This window comes from Mobula birostris, unplaced genomic scaffold, assembly GCF_030028105.1.
Source record: "Mobula birostris isolate sMobBir1 unplaced genomic scaffold, sMobBir1.hap1 scaffold_421, whole genome shotgun sequence".
NCBI lineage: Eukaryota > Metazoa > Chordata > Chondrichthyes > Myliobatiformes > Myliobatidae > Mobula > Mobula birostris.
The window spans coordinates 193,807-214,226 of NW_027277308.1; the positions used below are offsets into that span (position 1 = coordinate 193,807).

Here is a 20,420-nt window from a genome sequence, read left to right on the forward strand (position 1 = left end):
GACTGACCAGGATGCTGCCTGGATTAGAGAGGGTGCAGAGGAGATTGACCAGGATGCTGCCTGGATTAGAGAGGGTGCAGAGGAGACTGACCAGGACGCTGCCTGGATTAGAGAGGGTGCAGAGGAGACTGACCAGGACGCTGCCTGGATTAGAGAGGGTGCAGAGGAGACTGACCAGGACGCTGCCTGGATTAGAGAGGGTGCAGAGGAGACTGACCAGGACGCTGCCTGGATTAGAGAGGGTGCGGAGGAGTTTTACCAGGACGCTGCCTGGATTAGAGAGGGTGCGGAGGAGTTTTACCAGGACGCTGCCTGGATTAGAGAGGGTGCGGAGGAGTTTTACCAGGACGCTGCCTGGATTAGAGAGGGTGCAGAGGATATTGACCAGGACGCTGCCTGGATTAGAGAGGGTGCAGAGGAGATTTACCAGGACGCTGCCTGGATTAGAGAGGGTGCAGAGGAGATTGACCAGGATGCTGCCTGGATTAGAGAGGGTGCAGAGGAGACTGACCAGGACGCTGCCTGGATTAGAGAGGGTGCAGAGGAGACTGACCAGGATGCTGCCTGGATTAGAGAGGGTGCAGAGGAGACTGACCAGGACGCTGCCTGGATTAGAGAGGGTGCGGAGGAGTTTTACCAGGACGCTGCCTGGATTAGAGAGGGTGCAGAGGAGATTGACCAGGACGCTGCCTGGATTAGAGAGGGTGCAGAGGAGACTGACCAGGACGCTGCCTGGATTAGAGAGGGTGCAGAGGAGATTGACCAGGACGCTGCCTGGATTAGAGAGGGTGCAGAGGAGACTGACCAGGACGCTGCCTGGATTAGAGAGGGTGCAGAGGAGACTGACCAGGACGCTGCCTGGATTAGAGAGGGTGCAGAGGAGACTGACCAGGACGCTGCCTGGATTAGAGAGGGTGCGGAGGATATTGACCAGGACGCTGCCTGGATTAGAGAGGGTGCAGAGGAGATTTACCAGGACGCTGCCTGGATTAGAGAGGGTGCAGAGGAGATTGACCAGGACGCTGCCTGGATTAGAGAGGGTGCAGAGGAGATTTACCAGGGCGCTGCCTGGATTAGAGAAGGTGCAGAGGAGACTGACCAGGACGCTGCCTGGATTAGAGAGGGTGCAGAGGAGACTGACCAGGACGCTGCCTGGATTAGAGAGGGTGCAGAGGAGACTGACCAGGACGCTGCCTGGATTAGAGAGGGTGCAGAGGAGACTGACCAGGACGCTGCCTGGATTAGAGAGGGTGCAGAGGAGACTGACCAGGATGCTGCCTGGATTAGAGAGGGTGCGGAGGATATTGACCAGGACGCTGCCTGGATTAGAGAGGGTGCAGAGGAGATTTACCAGGACGCTGCCTGGATTAGAGAGGGTGCAGAGGAGATTGACCAGGATGCTGCCTGGATTAGAGAGGGTGCAGAGGATATTGACCAGGACGCTGCCTGGATTAGAGAGGGTGCGGAGGAGTTTTACCAGGACGCTGCCTGGATTAGAGAGGGTGCAGAGGAGATTGACCAGGACGCTGCCTGGATTAGAGAGGGTGCAGAGGAGATTTACCAGGACGCTGCCTGGATTAGAGAGGGTGCGGAGGAGTTTTACCAGGACGCTGCCTGGATTAGAGAGGGTGCGGAGGAGTTTTACCAGGACGCTGCCTGGATTAGAGAGGGTGCGGAGGAGTTTTACCAGGACGCTGCCTGGATTAGAGAGGGTGCAGAGGATATTGACCAGGACGCTGCCTGGATTAGAGAGGGTGCAGAGGAGATTTACCAGGACGCTGCCTGGATTAGAGAGGGTGCAGAGGAGATTGACCAGGATGCTGCCTGGATTAGAGAGGGTGCAGAGGAGACTGACCAGGACGCTGCCTGGATTAGAGAGGGTGCAGAGGAGACTGACCAGGATGCTGCCTGGATTAGAGAGGGTGCAGAGGAGACTGACCAGGACGCTGCCTGGATTAGAGAGGGTGCGGAGGAGTTTTACCAGGACGCTGCCTGGATTAGAGAGGGTGCGGAGGAGTTTTACCAGGACGCTGCCTGGATTAGAGAGGGTGCAGAGGATATTGACCAGGACGCTGCCTGGATTAGAGAGGGTGCAGAGGAGACTGACCAGGACGCTGCCTGGATTAGAGAGGGTGCAGAGGAGATTGACCAGGACGCTGCCTGGATTAGAGAGGGTGCAGAGGAGACTGACCAGGACGCTGCCTGGATTAGAGAGGGTGCAGAGGAGATTGACCAGGACGCTGCCTGGATTAGAGAGGGTGCAGAGGAGACTGACCAGGACGCTGCCTGGATTAGAGAGGGTGCAGAGGAGACTGACCAGGACGCTGCCTGGATTAGAGAGGGTGCAGAGGAGACTGACCAGGACGCTGCCTGGATCAGAGAGGGTGCGGAGGATATTGACCAGGACGCTGCCTGGATTAGAGAGGGTGCAGAGGAGATTTACCAGGACGCTGCCTGGATTAGAGAGGGTGCAGAGGAGATTGACCAGGACGCTGCCTGGATTAGAGAGGGTGCAGAGGAGATTTACCAGGACGCTGCCTGGATTAGAGAGGGTGCAGAGGATATTGACCAGGATGCTGCCTGGATTAGAGAGGGTGCAGAGGAGACTGACCAGGACGCTGCCTGGATTAGAGAGGGTGCAGAGGAGACTGACCAGGACGCTGCCTGGATTAGAGAGGGTGCGGAGGATATTGACCAGGACGCTGCCTGGATTAGAGAGGGTGCAGAGGAGATTTACCAGGACGCTGCCTGGATTAGAGAGGGTGCAGAGGAGATTGACCAGGACGCTGCCTGGATTAGAGAGGGTGCAGAGGAGATTTACCAGGGCGCTGCCTGGATTAGAGAGGGTGCAGAGGAGACTGACCAGGACGCTGCCTGGATTAGAGAGGGTGCAGAGGAGACTGACCAGGACGCTGCCTGGATTAGAGAGGGTGCAGAGGAGACTGACCAGGACGCTGCCTGGATTAGAGAGGGTGCAGAGGAGACTGACCAGGACGCTGCCTGGATTAGAGAGGGTGCAGAGGATATTGACCAGGACGCTGCCTGGATTAGAGAGGGTGCAGAGGAGATTTACCAGGACGCTGCCTGGATTAGAGAGGGTGCAGAGGAGATTGACCAGGATGCTGCCTGGATTAGAGAGGGTGCGGAGGAGATTGACCAGGACGCTGCCTGGATTAGAGAGGGTGCAGAGGATATTGACCAGGACGCTGCCTGGATTAGAGAGGGTGCGGAGGAGTTTTACCAGGACGCTGCCTGGATTAGAGAGGGTGCAGAGGAGATTGACCAGGACGCTGCCTGGATTAGAGAGGGTGCAGAGGAGATTTACCAGGACGCTGCCTGGATTAGAGAGGGTGCAGAGGAGATTTACCAGGACGCTGCCTGGATTAGAGAGGGTGCAGAGGAGATTGACCAGGATGCTGCCTGGATTAGAGAGGGTGCAGAGGAGACTGACCAGGACGCTGCCTGGATTAGAGAGGGTGCAGAGGAGACTGACCAGGACGCTGCCTGGATTAGAGAGGGTGCGGAGGATATTGACCAGGACGCTGCCTGGATTAGAGAGGGTGCAGAGGAGATTTACCAGGACGCTGCCTGGATTAGAGAGGGTGCAGAGGAGATTGACCAGGACGCTGCCTGGATTAGAGAGGGTGCAGAGGAGATTTACCAGGGCGCTGCCTGGATTAGAGAGGGTGCAGAGGAGACTGACCAGGACGCTGCCTGGATTAGAGAGGGTGCAGAGGAGACTGACCAGGACGCTGCCTGGATTAGAGAGGGTGCAGAGGAGACTGACCAGGACGCTGCCTGGATTAGAGAGGGTGCAGAGGAGACTGACCAGGACGCTGCCTGGATTAGAGAGGGTGCAGAGGAGACTGACCAGGATGCTGCCTGGATTAGAGAGGGTGCGGAGGATATTGACCAGGACGCTGCCTGGATTAGAGAGGGTGCAGAGGAGATTTACCAGGACGCTGCCTGGATTAGAGAGGGTGCAGAGGAGATTTACCAGGACGTTGCCTGGATTAGAGAGGGTGCAGAGGAGATTGACCAGGATGCTGCCTGGATTAGAGAGGGTGCGGAGGAGATTGACCAGGACGCTGCCTGGATTAGAGAGGGTGCAGAGGAGTTTTACCAGGACGCTGCCTGGATTAGAGAGGGTGCGGAGGAGTTTTACCAGGACGCTGCCTGGATTAGAGAGGGTGCGGAGGAGTTTTACCAGGACGCTGCCTGGATTAGAGAGGGTGCAGAGGATATTGACCAGGACGCTGCCTGGATTAGAGAGGGTGCAGAGGAGATTTACCAGGACGCTGCCTGGATTAGAGAGGGTGCAGAGGAGATTGACCAGGATGCTGCCTGGATTAGAGAGGGTGCAGAGGAGACTGACCAGGACGCTGCCTGGATTAGAGAGGGTGCAGAGGAGACTGACCAGGATGCTGCCTGGATTAGAGAGGGTGCAGAGGAGACTGACCAGGACGCTGCCTGGATTAGAGAGGGTGCGGAGGAGTTTTACCAGGACGCTGCCTGGATTAGAGAGGGTGCGGAGGAGTTTTACCAGGACGCTGCCTGGATTAGAGAGGGTGCAGAGGATATTGACCAGGACGCTGCCTGGATTAGAGAGGGTGCAGAGGAGACTGACCAGGACGCTGCCTGGATTAGAGAGGGTGCAGAGGAGATTGACCAGGACGCTGCCTGGATTAGAGAGGGTGCAGAGGAGACTGACCAGGACGCTGCCTGGATTAGAGAGGGTGCAGAGGAGACTGACCAGGACGCTGCCTGGATTAGAGAGGGTGCAGAGGAGACTGACCAGGACGCTGCCTGGATTAGAGAGGGTGCGGAGGATATTGACCAGGACGCTGCCTGGATTAGAGAGGGTGCAGAGGAGATTTACCAGGACGCTGCCTGGATTAGAGAGGGTGCAGAGGAGATTGACCAGGACGCTGCCTGGATTAGAGAGGGTGCAGAGGAGATTTACCAGGACGCTGCCTGGATTAGAGAGGGTGCAGAGGAGATTGACCAGGATGCTGCCTGGATTAGAGAGGGTGCAGAGGAGACTGACCAGGACGCTGCCTGGATTAGAGAGGGTGCGGAGGAGATTGACCAGGACGCTGCCTGGATTAGAGAGGATGCAGAGGAGATTGACCAGGGCGCTGCCTGGATTAGAGAGGGTGCAGAGGAGACTGACCAGGACGCTGCCTGGATTAGAGAGGCTGCGGAGGAGTTTTACCAGGACGCTGCCTGGATTAGAGAGGGTGCAGAGGATATTGACCAGGACGCTGCCTGGATTAGAGAGGGTGCAGAGGAGACTGACCAGGACGCTGCCTGGATTAGAGAGGGTGCGGAGGAGTTTTACCAGGACGCTGCCTGGATTAGAGAGGGTGCAGAGGAGATTGACCAGGACGCTGCCTGGATTAGAGAGGGTGCAGAGGATATTGACCAGGACGCTGCCTGGATTAGAGAGGGTGCAGAGGAGATTTACCAGGACGCTGCCTGGATTAGAGAGGGTGCAGAGGAGATTGACCAGGATGCTGCCTGGATTAGAGAGGGTGCAGAGGAGACTGACCAGGACGCTGCCTGGATTAGAGAGGGTGCAGAGGAGACTGACCAGGACGCTGCCTGGATTAGAGAGGGTGCAGAGGAGACTGACCAGGACGCTGCCTGGATTAGAGAGGGTGCAGAGGAGACTGACCAGGACGCTGCCTGGATTAGAGAGGGTGCAGAGGAGACTGACCAGGACGCTGCCTGGATTAGAGAGGGTGCAGAGGAGACTGACCAGGACGCTGCCTGGATTAGAGAGGGTGCGGAGGATATTGAACAGGACGCTGCCTGGATTAGAGAGGGTGCGGAGGATATTGACCAGGACGCTGCCTGGATTAGAGAGGGTGCAGAGGAGATTTACCAGGACGCTGCCTGGATTAGAGAGGGTGCAGAGGAGATTGACCAGGACGCTGCATGGATTAGAGAGGGTGCAGAGGATATTGACCAGGACGCTGCCTGGATTAGAGAGGGTGCAGAGGAGACTGACCAGGACGCTGCCTGGATTAGAGAGCAAGTCTAAGGTTGAACAAGCTAAGGCTTGAAAGAGGATGAAAAGTGACTTGATACAAGTGTACAATATGATACGAGGCATAGATCGAGTGGACAACCACAGACTTTTTCCCAGGTCGGAAGTGGCTAATACCAGGGGGCATAATTTTAATCGGATTGGAGGAATGTGGAGGTGGGATGGTAGGGGGAGGTTTTTACACAGGAAGTGGTAGGTGTGTGGAACACCCTGCTGGGGTGATACATCAGGCATATTTAAGGAACTCTTCCTGCAGCCTTTGGACAAAGAGAGGGGTACCGAATGGTGAGGGATGGCTGCGGCCTACTGCCAAGAGCTGTTTACCTCCCTAGAGTCAGTGAACTGGGAGGGTGTCACACTGAGAGGCAAACTGAGAAGTGACGGGTTTGCAGGGCTGCAGGCCGACTGCGACAACAAAGCGGGTGGTGGGGGGTCTATGTATGATGGTGACAAGGTGAGGTGGGGAATGTGGGCACAGCGGTGAGTGTGGCTGGGGTAAGCGAAACAATGTGCTCCAGATTGTTCGCAGCAGTGTGTCTGTGGGCTTGTAGACAGGGAGGGGAAGGTCAGTGAGGGCTGGAAGCCCACTGGGTGGACAGCCAGCAGTCAGTGGACCGCGATCTTACCAGGGAGATGGAAATAATCATTGTTAGGGGTAATCTGCCACTTCCCAGCAGCAAAGTCCAGAACAATCAGCCCCACGTGAGGCTGTTTACTGCAGGCTGTGTACGTGACCTCTCAATAGTACGAGCCCAGGCACTTCTTCCCAGTACCAGCACCAGCCCCAGTGTCACACTTTCTGGGCCTCATCCCATTCCAGTTCTCGCCTCCAACTCTCAGCAGTGCCTCCACACACCCCCACCCTAGTCTCCCTGCTGCAGTCCCCCGACACTCACCCCGGTCTCAGGGCTGACCCCTGCATTGGCCCACAACCCCAGTGTGGCTGACCCTTCCCTGCACTGGCCCACAACCCCAATGCAGCTGACTCCTCCCTGCACTGGCCCACAACCCCAGTGCAGCTGACCCCTCCCTGCACTGGCCCACAACCCCAGTGCAGCTGACCCCTCCCTGCACTGGCCCCAACCCCAGTGCAGCTGACCCCTCACTGCACTGGCCCCAACCCCAGTGCAGCTGACCCCTCACTGCACAAGCCCACAACCCCAATGCAGCTGACCCCTGCAGTGGCCCACAACCCCAGTGCAGTTGACCCCTCTCTGCGCTGGCCCACAACCCCAGTGCAGCTGACCCCTCTCTGCACTGGCCCACAACCCCAGTGCAGCTGACCCCTCTCTGCTCCCTGTTGGGTTGGAGTTTGTGGCTCTCTGCCACCACCTGCTGGCCTCTCAGTGGGAGTGCTGCCTGGCTGATCAACGCCTGCAACTGGATATTACAGGGGGCAGATGTCTGCCTCATCGCTGCTCACCTCCAGCCTGTTCCTACAGATACAGGGACCACCAGTGCAGGAACTTGATATGGCAACATTGCACCTCCTTCTCATCTATTTCCCGCTCTCTGCTGTAGCACTGCATCTGGCCTGGCATTTCTGCAGCCCAGTGCCTGCTTGCCCATGCTGTGCGTGCGTGGTGCAATCTGCCTTTACTCTGTATGTGCGCATAAGTTTTATCAGTTATTTATCACGTACATCAAAACATACAGGGAAAAGTGTCGTTTCTGTTAACACTCGTAGGGGTCACTACACACTGACGCAGTAGGGGTCACTACAGATTGCAACAGCAACATCACGTGGTCACATGGGTCAGAACTGTGCACGTTTGCTCCCTGTGTTCAAAGCCTGGCTTGTATCTGCTGAAGTACACGTGCAGAACAAAAGCACCGTTCACAAGAAAAACAAACCAACACACACAACCTTTACAACAATCAACACAATTGGAGCAAAGTCCATTCCAGTGGGTGATCACAGTTTTGCTAAAGTAAATGCAATATCAAATTATGTATCTGTCACAGTATACAACCCGGAGAGTGATATTGTTGCGGGCATTTACAGGAAAACAAAGAAATACAATGCAATTTACAGAAACAGACTGACAGGAAAACAAAGAAATACAATGCAATTTACAGAAACAGACTGACAAACAACCAAAGTAGAAAAGAAGACAAACTGCAAATGAAATAACAGTGAGACCGTGAGCTGCAGAGCTTGAGTCTGTAGGTTGTGGAATCAGTTCAGTGAAGTTATCCACTCTTGTTCAGGAGCCTGATAGTTGAAGGTTAATTACTCCTCCTGAAACTGGTGGTGTGGGTGCTAAGGCTCCTGTACCTCCTTCCTGATGGCAAGTGAGAAGAGAGCATTGTACATGTGCTCAGAGGTGGGGACGGCTTTGCCTGTGATGGACTGGGCCCTGCACACTACTCTTTGCAGGAGTTTGAGTTTTTGGGCGTTGGTCTTTCCGTACCAGGTCATGCTGCAACTAGTCAGGACACTCTCCACTCAATCTATGCACTGCCTGTGTGTCTGTGTGTGTCTGTGTCTGTGTGTGTCTGTGTCTGTGTGTGTCTGTGTCTGTGTGTGTGTGTGCGCCTGTGTGTGTGTCTGTGTGTGTGAGTGTGCGCCTGTGTGTGTATGTGTATGTGTGAGTGTGTCTGTGTGTGTGTGTGTGTGTAATTTGCCTGTCCCGGGCATGCCCGGCAGTCTGTGATACATCCAGCTCTGTGTTACAGGGAAGGAGGATGCTCGACTGCAGCTCGACAGTGCACTGCAGGACGTGAACGAGAAGTACGTGGTGCTGGAAGACACTGAGAAACAGGCGGTGTGCAGGGCACTTATCGAGGAACGAAGCCGTTTCTGCACCTTCGTCACCCTGCTGCGGCCTGTGCTGGTGGGTCGGGGTGGGAAGGGAAACGGGGTGTTGGGGAAGTGAAGGCGATGATCTGTTGGGGGCTGGGGAGAGAAGGTGAAAGTTTGTAGGGAAGAGGGGTGGTGAGCTGTGGAAGGGGGAGTGTGTGGAGTTGTGAGGGAGACAGGGCTGTTTCTCCTCCCCACCCCCTCAACCTGTCTCACTGCCTCCAGCCCACCTCCCAACCCACCCTGCACCCATGGAACAGTCACAATTACTTCCCCCCACCGCCAAACCCCAAACCTCAAACCTCAAAGTTTGGACACATTGGAGAGCTCTTCTTCGGCCGTGAGGGCTGTGAACTTCCCCAGAGCTGCTACTTGATATGTTTCTCCCCATGTGGACAGGGCGAGGAGATCGAGATGCTCGGGGAGGTCACTCACCTACAGACCATCCTGGAGGACTTGACCGCCCTGACGGCTGATCCACAGGCACTGCCCCCAGCCAGCGAGCAGGTGAGTGTAGCCTGAGGGAGGGAAAGGGGAGGAGTGGGTATGAAGTGGACTGGGGGGAGGGGAGGGGGAGGAGTGGGGGAGGGGAGGGGGAGGAGTGGGGGAGGGGTGGGGAGGGGAGGGTGAGGAGTGGGGGAGGGTGTGGGGAGGAGGAGAAGTGGGGGTGGGGGAGGGGTGGGGAGGAGTGTGGGGAGGGGAGGGGGAGAATGTGGGGAGGGGGAGCAGTGAGGAGGAGTGGGGGAGGGCTGTAGAGTGTGGGGAGGGGGAGGGTGTGGGGGGGGAGGGAGAGGAGTATTGTGTCTCACCAATCTGGTGGAGCTTTTTTGAAGAAGAGATTAAGAGGATTGACCTGGGCTGGGTGGTGAAGTTGTGTATGTAAACTTTAGCAAAACTCTGTATTGTAGGCTAGCCCAGAATTTAAGATTATATTGGAGCGGATCAGCTGAACACAGAATCAGTTTGGTGGGAGGAGTCAGTTGTTTCTCAGTCTGGACACTCCCTGTAACCAGTGGTCTGCCCCGGATTGATGCTGGCTACTGTACTGTTCGTTTGTTGTAAGATATCGGACCAGAATGAGGCCATTTGACCCATCGTGTCTGCTCCACCATTTGATCAGGGCTGATCCCGTTTTCCTTGGTCCCAACCTCCCTGTAACCCTTCATACCCTGACCAGTCAGGAATCTATCAGCCTCTGCCTTAAATATACATACAGACTTGGCCTCCACAGCTGCCTGTGGCAAAGAATTCCACAAATTCTCCACTCTGACTAAAGGAATTCCTGCTTGTATCTGTTTTAAAAGGATGCCCCTCCATTCTGAGGCTGTGTCCTCTGGTCTTAGACTGTCCCACCATAGGAAACATCCTCTCCACATCCACTCTATCAAGGCCTTTCACCATTCAATAGGTTCAATGAGTGCCTCCCTCCACCCCGCCGCCCCCATGGCTTCATATGACAAGCTATTCAATGCTGCTGTCATATTTGTGAACCTCCTGCGAACCCTCTCCAGTTTCAGCACTGGTAGAGAGGCCGCAGAAAGGAGCTTTCTTCAGCCGGTGACCAATCCAGACATTTGAAGTTTTAAGAGGAGGGGGTTCCACTCTGGTCCACTGTCTGAGTAGAAAAGCAGCAGAGGGTTGCTACAGTGAAAAAGAGCTTTGACCAGCGACCAGTTGGTGCTTGGAATTAATTAGCAAGGGTAAATTAAAAGAAGGCAGGTTAAGCATGGCGGCCATCATCTGAGTGGACAGAGTCATAGGGGTGATCTTGAGGCTTCAGTCAGAGAAAGCAAAAAAAGAAAAGCTTTCAGTTGTTTTTTCCTTCCCTCCTTTGTAACTGCTCAGCTAGGACAGTAGAGATGCAATGCTCCTCATGTGGGAAGACAAGGAGACCTCCAGTGTCATTGGCCACTACAACTGTGAGAAGTGCATCCGGCTGCAACTTCTAACAAACCGCGTTAAGGAGCTGGAACTGGATGAACTCCAGATCATTGAGGAGGCTGAAGGGGTGGTAGATAGGACAAACAGAGAGGTAGTTACACCTAATGTGCAGGACACAGGAAACTGGGTGACAGGAAGGGGAAAGGGGTTAAGGAGCCAGCGCAGAGTTCCCCTGTGGCCATCCCTCTCAACAACAGGTAGATCACTTTGGATACTGTCGGGGGTGGGGGGGAATGACCTAACAGATGAAAGTCACAGTGGTCAGGTCTCTGGCACTGGGTCTGCCTCTGTGACTCAGACAGGGAGGGGAAAGAAGAGGCACAGTGTGGTGATAGGGGATTCATTATTTAGGGGAACGGAGAGGAGGTTTGGGCAAGAACGAGATTCTCTTATGGTATGTTGCCTCCCGGGTGCCAGGGTCCAGGATATCTCAGATTGAGCCCTCAGCATTTTTAAGTGGGAGGGTGAACAGCCAAAAGTCATGGTCCATATAGGTAACAATGACATGGGTATGACGAGTGATGAGGTTCTGCATAAAGAGTTCATGGAGTTGGGTGCTAAGTTAAAGGGCAGGACCTCCAGGCTTGTGATCTCAGGATTGCTGCCCCTGCCACATGCTAGTGAGGCCAGAACGAGGAAGATTACACAGTTTAATATGTGGCTAAGGAGTTAGTGTAGCAGGGAAGGCATAAGATTTTTGGATCATTGAGCTCTCTTCCAGGGAAGGTGGGACCTGTACAGAAGGGACGGTTTTGCACCTGAACTGGAGGGAGACTAATATCCTGGCGGGAAGGTTTGTTAACTCTGCACAGTTTGTTATGTTCTTAATATGAGAGTTTTGAAGATGAGCTAGCTGGTTTACAAACAGAGTCAATGTGTGCTCAGGAGAGGCTGATGATCAGGCAGAATTTCAGTCAACAGGATGAGTTGCAAAATAACAGGCGGACAGAATCAAAAAGGGTGAATACAGGACTGAAGGTGCTGTATCTGAATGCGCGCAGTGTACATAGAAACATAGAAAATAGGTGCAGGAGTAGGCCGTTCGGCCCTTCGAGCCTGCACCGCCATTTATTATGATCATGGCTGATCATCCAACTCAGAACCTTGCACCAGCCTTCCCTCCATACCCCCTGATCCCCATAGCCACAAGGGCCATATCTAACTCCCTCTTAAACATAGCCAATGAACTGGCCTCAACTGTTTCCTGTGGCAGAGAATTCCACAGATTCACCACTCTCTGTGTGAAGAAGTTTTTCCTAATCTCGGTCCTAAAAGGCTTCCCCTCTATCCTCAAACTGTGACCCCTCGTTCTGGACTTCCCCAACATCGGGAACAATCTTCCTGCATCTAGCCTGTCCAATCCCTTTAGGATCTTATACGTTTCAATCAGACCCCCCCTCAATCTTCTAAATTCCAACGAGTACAAGCCCAGTTCATCCAGTCTTTCTTCATATGAAAGTCCTGCCATCCCCCAGGAATCAATCTGGTGAACCTTCTCTGTACTCCCTCTATGGCAAGGATGTCTTTCCTCAGATTAGGGGACCAGAACTGCACACAATACTCCAGGTGTGGTCTTACCAAGACCTTGTACAACTGCAGTAGTACCTCCCTGCTCCTGTACTCAAATCCTCTCGCTATAAATGCCAGCATACCATTCGCCTTTTTCACCGCCTGCTGTACCTGCATGCCCACTTTCAATGACTGGTGTATAATGACACCCAGGTCTCGTTGCACCTCCCCTTTTCCTAATCGGCCACCATTCAGATAATAATCTGTTTTCCTATTTTTGCCACCAAAGTGGAGAACTTCACATTTATCCACATTAAATTGCATCTGCCATGAATTTGCCCACTCAACCAACCTATCCAAGTCACCCTGCATCCTCTTAGCATCCTCCTCACAGCTAACACTGCCGCCCAGCTTCGTGTCATCGGAATAAGGTCGATGGACTTGCAGCACAGTTGCAGATTAGCAGGTATGATGTTGTAGGCATCACTGAATCATGGCTGAAAGAAGATTATAGCTGGGAGCTTAACGTCCAAGGATACACAATATCGATGGGATGGGCAGGAAGGCAGAGGGGGCAGTGTTGGTCTGTTGGTAAAAAATGAAATCATATCATTAGAAAGGATGACATAGGGTTGGGAGGGTTGAATCATTGTGGATAGAGCTAAGGAACTGCATGGTTAAAGGACCCCCCCCCCCCCAAACAATAGTAATAATGTTGTGTACAAAGTACAATGGGAGATAGAAAATGCATGCCAAAAGGGCAATATTGCAGTAGTCATGGGGGATTTCAATATGCAGAGGGGGATTTTCTAAAGTGCCTACGAGATGGCTGTTTAAGAGCTGCTTGTGGTTAAACCCACTAAGGGATCAGCTATTCTGGATTGGATGTTATGCAATGAACCGGAAATGATAAGAGAGTTTAAGGTAAAGGAACCCTCTAGAGGTAAGTGATCATAATATAATCGAATTCATCCTGAAATTTGAGAAGGAGAAGCTGAAGTCAGATGTCTCAGAACTACAATTGAGTAAAAGGAATTACAGAGGAGTCGACCAGAATTGATTGAGAAAGAACACTGGCAGGAAAGACGAGCAGCTAAGGCTGGAATTTCTAGAAGTATTCTAAAGACAAGATGACACAACCATGGTTAACGTGAAGTCAAAACTAATGTAAAAGTCAAAGAGAGGGCACATTATAGAGCGAGGATTAGTGGGAAGCTTTTAAAAACCAACAGGTCAACTAAAAAAAGTCATTAAGAAGGTAAAGATAGAATATGAAGATAATCTAGCCAATAATATTAAAGAGGATTACAGAAGTTTCTTCAGATATGTAAAGTATAAAAGAGAGGCCAGAGTGAATATTGGACTGCTGGAAAAGACAATAAGACATAGGGGCAGAATTAGGCCATCTGGCGCATCAAGTCTGCTCCGCCATTCAATCATGGCTGATCCTTTTTTTTTCTCCTCTTCAACCCCAGCTGTCCCGGCCTTCTCCCTGTAACCTCTGATGCCATGTCCAATCAAGAACCTATCAATCTCTGCCTTCAATACGCTCAACAACCTGGCCTCCACAGCTGCATGTGGTAACAAATTCCACAAATTCACCACCCTCTGGCTAAAGAAATTTCTCCGCAACTCTGTTTTAAATGGACGCCTCTCTATCCTGAGGCTGTGCCCTCTTGTCCTAGACTCTCCCACCCTGGGAAACATCCTTTCCACATCTACTCTGTCTAGGCCTTTTAACATTCGAAAGGTTTCAATGAGATTCCTCCTCATCCTTCTGAATTCCAGTGAGTACAGACCCAGAGATATCAAAATGATGCTGGAGAGGTAGCAATGGGGGACAATGAAATGGTGGATGAACTGAATAAGTATTTTGCATCAGTCTTCACTGTGGAAGACTAGCAGTATAGCGGAAGTTCCAGCTGTCGGGGTCATGAAGTATGTGAAGTTGCCATAACTAGAGAGAAGGTTCTTGGGAAACTGAAAGGTCTGAAAGTAGGTAAATCACCTAGACCAGGTGGTGTACAATCCAGTGTTCTGAAAGAGGTGGTTGAAGAGATTGTAGAGGTATTAGTGACGAGCTTTTAAGAATCACTAGATTCTGAAATACTTCCGGAAGACTGGAAAATTGCAAATGTCACTCCATTCTTCGGGGAGAGAGGCAGAAGAAAAGAAACTATTGGCCAGTTAGTCTGACCTCAGTGGTTGGGAAGACGTTGGAGTTGATTATTATGGATGAGGTCTCAGGGTACTTGGAGGTACGTGATAAAGTAGGCATGGTTTCCTTAAGGAATTCTTTGAAGAAATAACAAGCAGGATAGACAAAGAGTTTATGTCGTTTACTTGGATTTTCAGAACATCTTTGAAAAGGAGCCACACATGAAGCTGCTTAACAAGGTATTACAGGAAGGATTCTAGTATGGATAAATCAGTGGCTGATTGGTAGGAGGCAAAGAGTAGGAATAAAGAGGCCTGGCTGCCAGTGACAAGTGCTGTTCCACAGGGATTTGTGTTGGGACCAATTCTTTTTATGTTATATGTCAATGATTTAGATGATGGAATCACTGGCTTCGTTGCAAAGTTTGCATGTGAAACGAAGATAGGTGGAGGGGCAGGTAGTTTTGAGGAAGTAGAGAGGCTACAGAAGGACTGGCTTAAATAAGAACCTTGGTCAGCATGGACAGAAGGATCGAAGGGCCTGTTTATGTGAGTTCTGACCCTCTGATGTGGTCCTGACTTTATCCTACTCACCACATCCTGCAGGTCATCTTGGATTTGAAAGTGACAGATGACTACAACTACACATACCACACACCCCCCTCCTCGCCCAGCGGGACCTTGTCCCGGAGAGGAACCGTCACCAGGTGAGGGATCTCAACCCACCGCTGCAACCCGCACTGACCGTACTGGAAATACCGCGGCAACCCGTGCTGACTGTACCAGGCTTCCCACGCTGACCGTACTGGACATACGCGGCAACCCATGCTGAGCATACCAGACATCCTGCAGCAGGCCGGGCTGAGCATACCAGACGTCCCGCGCCGAGTGTTCCAGACGTCCCACGCCAAGCATACCAGACGTCCCGCGCCAACCCACGCTGAGTGTACTGGGTGTCCAATGCAGAGGATGACCCTGGAGCAGCTACTAATGGAGGGGTGGGGTGGGGTTTTGGACAGGACAGGGTGGGATGGAGGGGTTGGGGAGATAAGATGTGTTGCGGATTGGGTGGGGAGGGGAACAGGTCAAGCCTGACTGACCACATTGCTGTTGTCAGTTCCTCCAGCGGTGCCCTGCTCCTCTCCGCAGTGAACAGACAGCCCAGCATCACCAGCACAGAGCTGCCTGTGCCCACGGACAATATCCAACTGCAGCCGCTGCCCGTCCCCGTCTCCGTCTCGCACCACAGCCAGGTGAGCAAACACTCCCAGACACTGTATGTCCCCGTCTCCGTCTCACACCATCACAAACACTCCCAGACACTGCCTGTCTCCGTCTCCATCTCATACCACGGCCAGGTGAACAAACACTCCCAGACACCGTCAGTCACTGTCTCCGTCTCGTGCTGCAGCCAGGTGAGCAAACACTCCCAGACACTGTCCGTCCCCGTCTCCATCTCGCACCATGGCCACGTGAACAACCACTCCCAGACGCTGACCGTCTCTGTCTAGTACTTATACTTTATACTTTATTGTTGCCAAACGATTGATACTAGAACGTATAATCATCACAGCGATATTTGATTCTGCGCTTCCCACTCCCTGGATTACAAATATTAAATATTAAAAATATTTAAAATAGTAAAAATTAGTAAATATTAAAAATTTAAATTATAAATCATAAATAGAAAATAGAAAAATGGGAAGTAAGGTAGTGCAAAAAACCCGAGAGGCAGGTCCGGATATTTGGAGGGTACGGCCTAGATCCAGATCAGGATCCGTTCAGCAGTCTTATCACAGTTGGAAAGAAGCTGTTCCCAAATCTGGTCGTACGAGCCTTCAAGCTCCTGAGCCTTCTCCCGGAGGGAAAAGGGACAAAAAGTGTGTTGGCTGGGTGGGTCGTGTCCTTGATTATCCTGGCAGCACTGCTCTGACAGCGTGCAGTGTAAAGTGAGTCCAAGGACGGAAGATTGGTTTGTGTGATGTGCTGCGCCGTGTTCATGATCTTCTGCAGCTTCTTCCGGTCTTGGACAGGACAACTTCCATACCAGGTTGTGATGCACCCTAGAAGAATGCTTTCTACGGTGCATCTATAAAAATTAGTGAGGGTTTTAGGGGACACGCCAAATTTCTTTAGTTTTCTCAGGAAGTAAAGGCGCTGGTGGGCCTTCTTGGCAGTGGACTCTGCTTGGTTGGGCCAAGTCAGGTCATTTGTGATATTGACCCCGAGGAACTTAAAGCTTTTGACCTGTTCCACTTGCGCACCACCGATGTAAATTGGGTCATGCGGTCTGCTACTCCTTCTGAAGTCAACAACCAATTCCTTCATCTTGCTGACGTTGAGGGATAGGTTATTGTCTTTGCACCATGCTACCAGGTTCTTAATTTCCTCTCTGTACTCAAACTCATCATTACCCGAGATACGGCCTACAATTGTTGTGACATCAGCAAAATTATATATTGAGTTTGATAAATAGTTTATATATAGTACCACAGCCCGGTGAACAAACACTCCCAGACACTGTCTGTCCCCGTCTCCATCTCGCACCACTGCCAGGTGAGCAAACATTCCCAGACACCATCTTGCACCATGGCGAAGTGACACGGCAGCACAAAGCCAGGGACATCCATATTTATGCACTGCACACAACTCTTCACTCACCCCTGAATCAGCGGGGTTTGGAGGGCAGTGATTTCTGATGGCCAGCACCAAGGTGTGGGCGACAGGGCCTGTTTCTGCAGGTCAGAGTTCAACTAAGGTCACTGGAGGTGGGGGCAGCTGCACTGACTGGGGTCAGAGAGGGAACCCCCACCCCAGTGTGTCTGGATAAGCCATGAAGCTCTCTCAAGCAAGGAAGGCGATGAAAGCTGGAAGCCAGAGACAGGGCACTTGGTGAAGCGGTCAGGTGCCTTCTGAAGGGTGTATATGGGTGGAGGGTGAGCATGCTTCAGTGATGTCTGGCACATTCCAGACCTGGAGTATTCTTCGGTTGAACCAGGAACCCGAGGGAGAAAACACCCTTCTCCCCCCACCCATTATATCTCTATTTCCCATTTCTCTGTTTACAATAGGAGGTTCCTGTGTAAACAGTCTCCCCAGCTCCCCCCCCACCCCCCCACCAGCAGAGGCATTGTTTGCCCTCAGTGGAGAAGGAGAGCTGGCCTTCTTCATGCACACCCTCTCTCTGGTGTCCTCTCCCCCAACAGCCAGACCTCCCTCGCTCCCTCTATCCCCTACCAAAATGGAGCTTCCCCAGTGACAGCGCCTCTGCCTGCCCATTCAGCTCACTCCCCTGGGTGACATTAAAGCTGATCCATTCCCTCAAATCTCCCACCCCTCTCCCTGGGGGACCCCAGCTGGCCAGTGTGTAGTTCCCGTAGCAGGACGCAGAATTCCCTCAAATCTCCCACCCCTCTCCCTGGGGGATCCCAGCTGGCCAGTGTGCAGTTCCCGTAGCAGGACGCAGAATTCCCTCAAATCTCTGGGGGACCCCAGCTGGCCAGTTTCCAGTTCCCGTAGCAGGACGCAGAATTCCCTCAAATCTCCCACCCCTCTCCCTGGGGGATCCCAGCTGGCCAGTGTGCAGTTCCCGTAGCAGGACGCAGAATTCCCTCAAATCTCCCACCCCTCTCCCTGGGGGATCCCAGCTGGCCAGTGTGCAGTTCCCGTAGCAGGACGCAGAATTCCCTCAAATCTCCCACCCCTCTCCCTGGGGGATCCCAGCTGGCCAGTGTGCAGTTCCCGTAGCAGGACGCAGAATTCCCTCAAATCTCCCACCCCTCTCCCTGGGGGATCCCAGCTGGCCAGTGTGCAGTTCCCGTAGCAGGACGCAGAATTCCCTCAAATCTCCCACCCCTCTCCCTGGGGGATCCCAGCTGGCCAGTGTGCAGTTCCCGTAGCAGGACGCAGAATTCCCTCAAATCTCCCACCCCTCTCCCTGGGGGACCCCAGCTGGCCAGTGTGCAGTTCCCGTAGCAGGACGCAGAATTCCCTCAAATCTCCCACCCCTCTCCCTGGGGGACCCCAGCTGGCCAGTTTCCAGTTCCCGCAGCAGGGCACAGAATTCCCTCAAATCTCCCACCCCCTCTCCCTGGGGGATCCCAGCTGGCCAGTGTGCAGTTCCCGTAGCAGGACGCAGAATTCCCTCAAATCTCCCACCCCTCTCCCTGGGGGACCCCAGCTGGCCAGTGTGCAGTTCCCGTAGCAGGACGCAGAATTCCCTCAAATCTCCCACCCCTCTCCCTGGGGGACCCCAGCTGGCCAGTTTCCAGTTCCCGCAGCAGGGCACAGAATTCCCTCAAATCTCCCACCCCTCTCCCTGGGGGATCCCAGCTGGCCAGTGTGCAGTTCCCCTTGCTGCTCACTGGGATGTCTGCAGGTTTCATCATCCGGACACTCTGGCCACCCACCCCCCCCCCCCCCATCATCCGGCCACACCGGGTCTCTCCCCCCCCCCCCCCCATCATCCGGCCACTCCGGGTCCCCCCCCATCATCCGGCCACTCCGGGTCCCCTCCCCCCGTCATCCGGCCACTCTGGGTCTCTCCCCCTCCCCCCCGTCATCTGGCCATTCTGGCCGCCCCCCCCATCATCCGGCCACTCTGGGCCCCCCCCCCCCCCCGTCATCCGGCCACTCCGGGCCCCCTGGTCACTCAGCGCTGATCTCACAGCAGATGAGCCGCTTGGCCTGAGGCTCAGAACGGTCAGCGGTCATACCAGTGCCTGGGAGCGGGGTTGTGGTTGTGGCTGGGTTCAGAGTTTGGGTTAGTGGGTTGGAACACCACCCAGCTTGACCTTGTCTATTGCATTTGGTGTCGTGCGTGATCCCACAGTCACACTGGGACGGTATAAATGGAGCTGCTTCTCTCTTTCCCAGGCCTGGAGCACGTTACTACCCTCAGAGCGAGGTCAGGGCAGCGGAGGCCCTCTTCCAACTGTGGGGACACAACGGAGCCCCAGGAGTCTATGCACACAGTGCAGAGAGACCCCGGGCAATGACGGCTACTGCTGCCTACAAGGTACCTACTCCTTCACTCCACTGTAAACTCTGTCCGCCCCCCGAGACCCTCCGACCACTCCCCCACATCACATGGACCCCAACTTCTTGCTCCCACACCCCCCCACCCTATCATCTCCAGACACCCCCAGCCTTTTCCCTGCTGACCCCCTCCGCCTCAATTCCTGAGCCCCCGTCACTCTCTCCTCACCACCTCCCTGCCAGCCATACTGATTGCTCTCTGCCTACCCTCCCCCCCGGCAGATACCGCCATTCCCTGCCCTGACATTGGGCTCCGGTGCCGTAGGGGAGACGCAGCGACACAGCCGGGACTCACTGCTCTGTTCCAGTGGGTACAACACTCAGACCACCACTCCTTCCGTCTCTGAGGACACCATCCCCACCCACCGTGAGTGCCAGCCTGGGGTGAGAGGGTTTGGAGGGAGGAGCAGGTTGTTGGGTCAGTCTGGGCTCTATGATGAACCCTGCGAGGTGGGAGCAGTTCCTCAAATGCGTGGATGATTTGGGGTGAGGGGCAACGAGGCCATTTGGCTGAAGATCCGTCCTGCTATCCCAGAATCAGAACTTGGTTTAATACCACTGACATATGTTGTGAAATTTGTTGCTTTGCAAAGAGAGGGAAAAATAGTGAGGTATTGTTCATGAGTTCATTGTCCATTGAGAAATCTGATGGCAGAGGGGAAAAAGCTGTTCCTGAAACATAGATTGTGGGTCTTCAGGCTCCCGTACCTGCTCCTTGATAGTAACAATGAAAAGAGGGCATGTTTTAGGTGATGGGGTCCTTTGTGATGGATGCTGCCTTTTGGAGGCGTCCTCGGTGCTGGAGAGTCTCGTGCCCCTGATGGACCTGACTGAGTTTCCAACTTTCTGCAGCTTTTTCTGATCCTCTGCAGCGGCCTCTCCCCTCCACACCAAACAGTGATGCAGCCATTTAGAATCCTC

General features: G+C 53.5%; 1 protein-coding gene across 1 annotated transcript in view; it reads left to right on the plus strand.

The window, feature by feature from the left end:
- mtss1 (MTSS I-BAR domain containing 1) overlaps positions 1 to 19,982 on the plus strand; it is a 62,427-nt gene extending 42,445 nt beyond the window's left edge. Inside the window, 7 exon segments of the mRNA XM_072250595.1 lie at positions 8,732 to 8,889; positions 9,255 to 9,362; positions 15,069 to 15,169; positions 15,580 to 15,715; positions 19,338 to 19,400; positions 19,402 to 19,479; positions 19,722 to 19,982. Coding sequence (XP_072106696.1) covers positions 8,732 to 8,889; positions 9,255 to 9,362; positions 15,069 to 15,169; positions 15,580 to 15,715; positions 19,338 to 19,400; positions 19,402 to 19,479; positions 19,722 to 19,979 — 902 coding nt within the window. The 3' untranslated portion in view covers positions 19,980 to 19,982.
- The last annotated feature ends 438 nt before the right edge of the window (positions 19,983 to 20,420 follow it).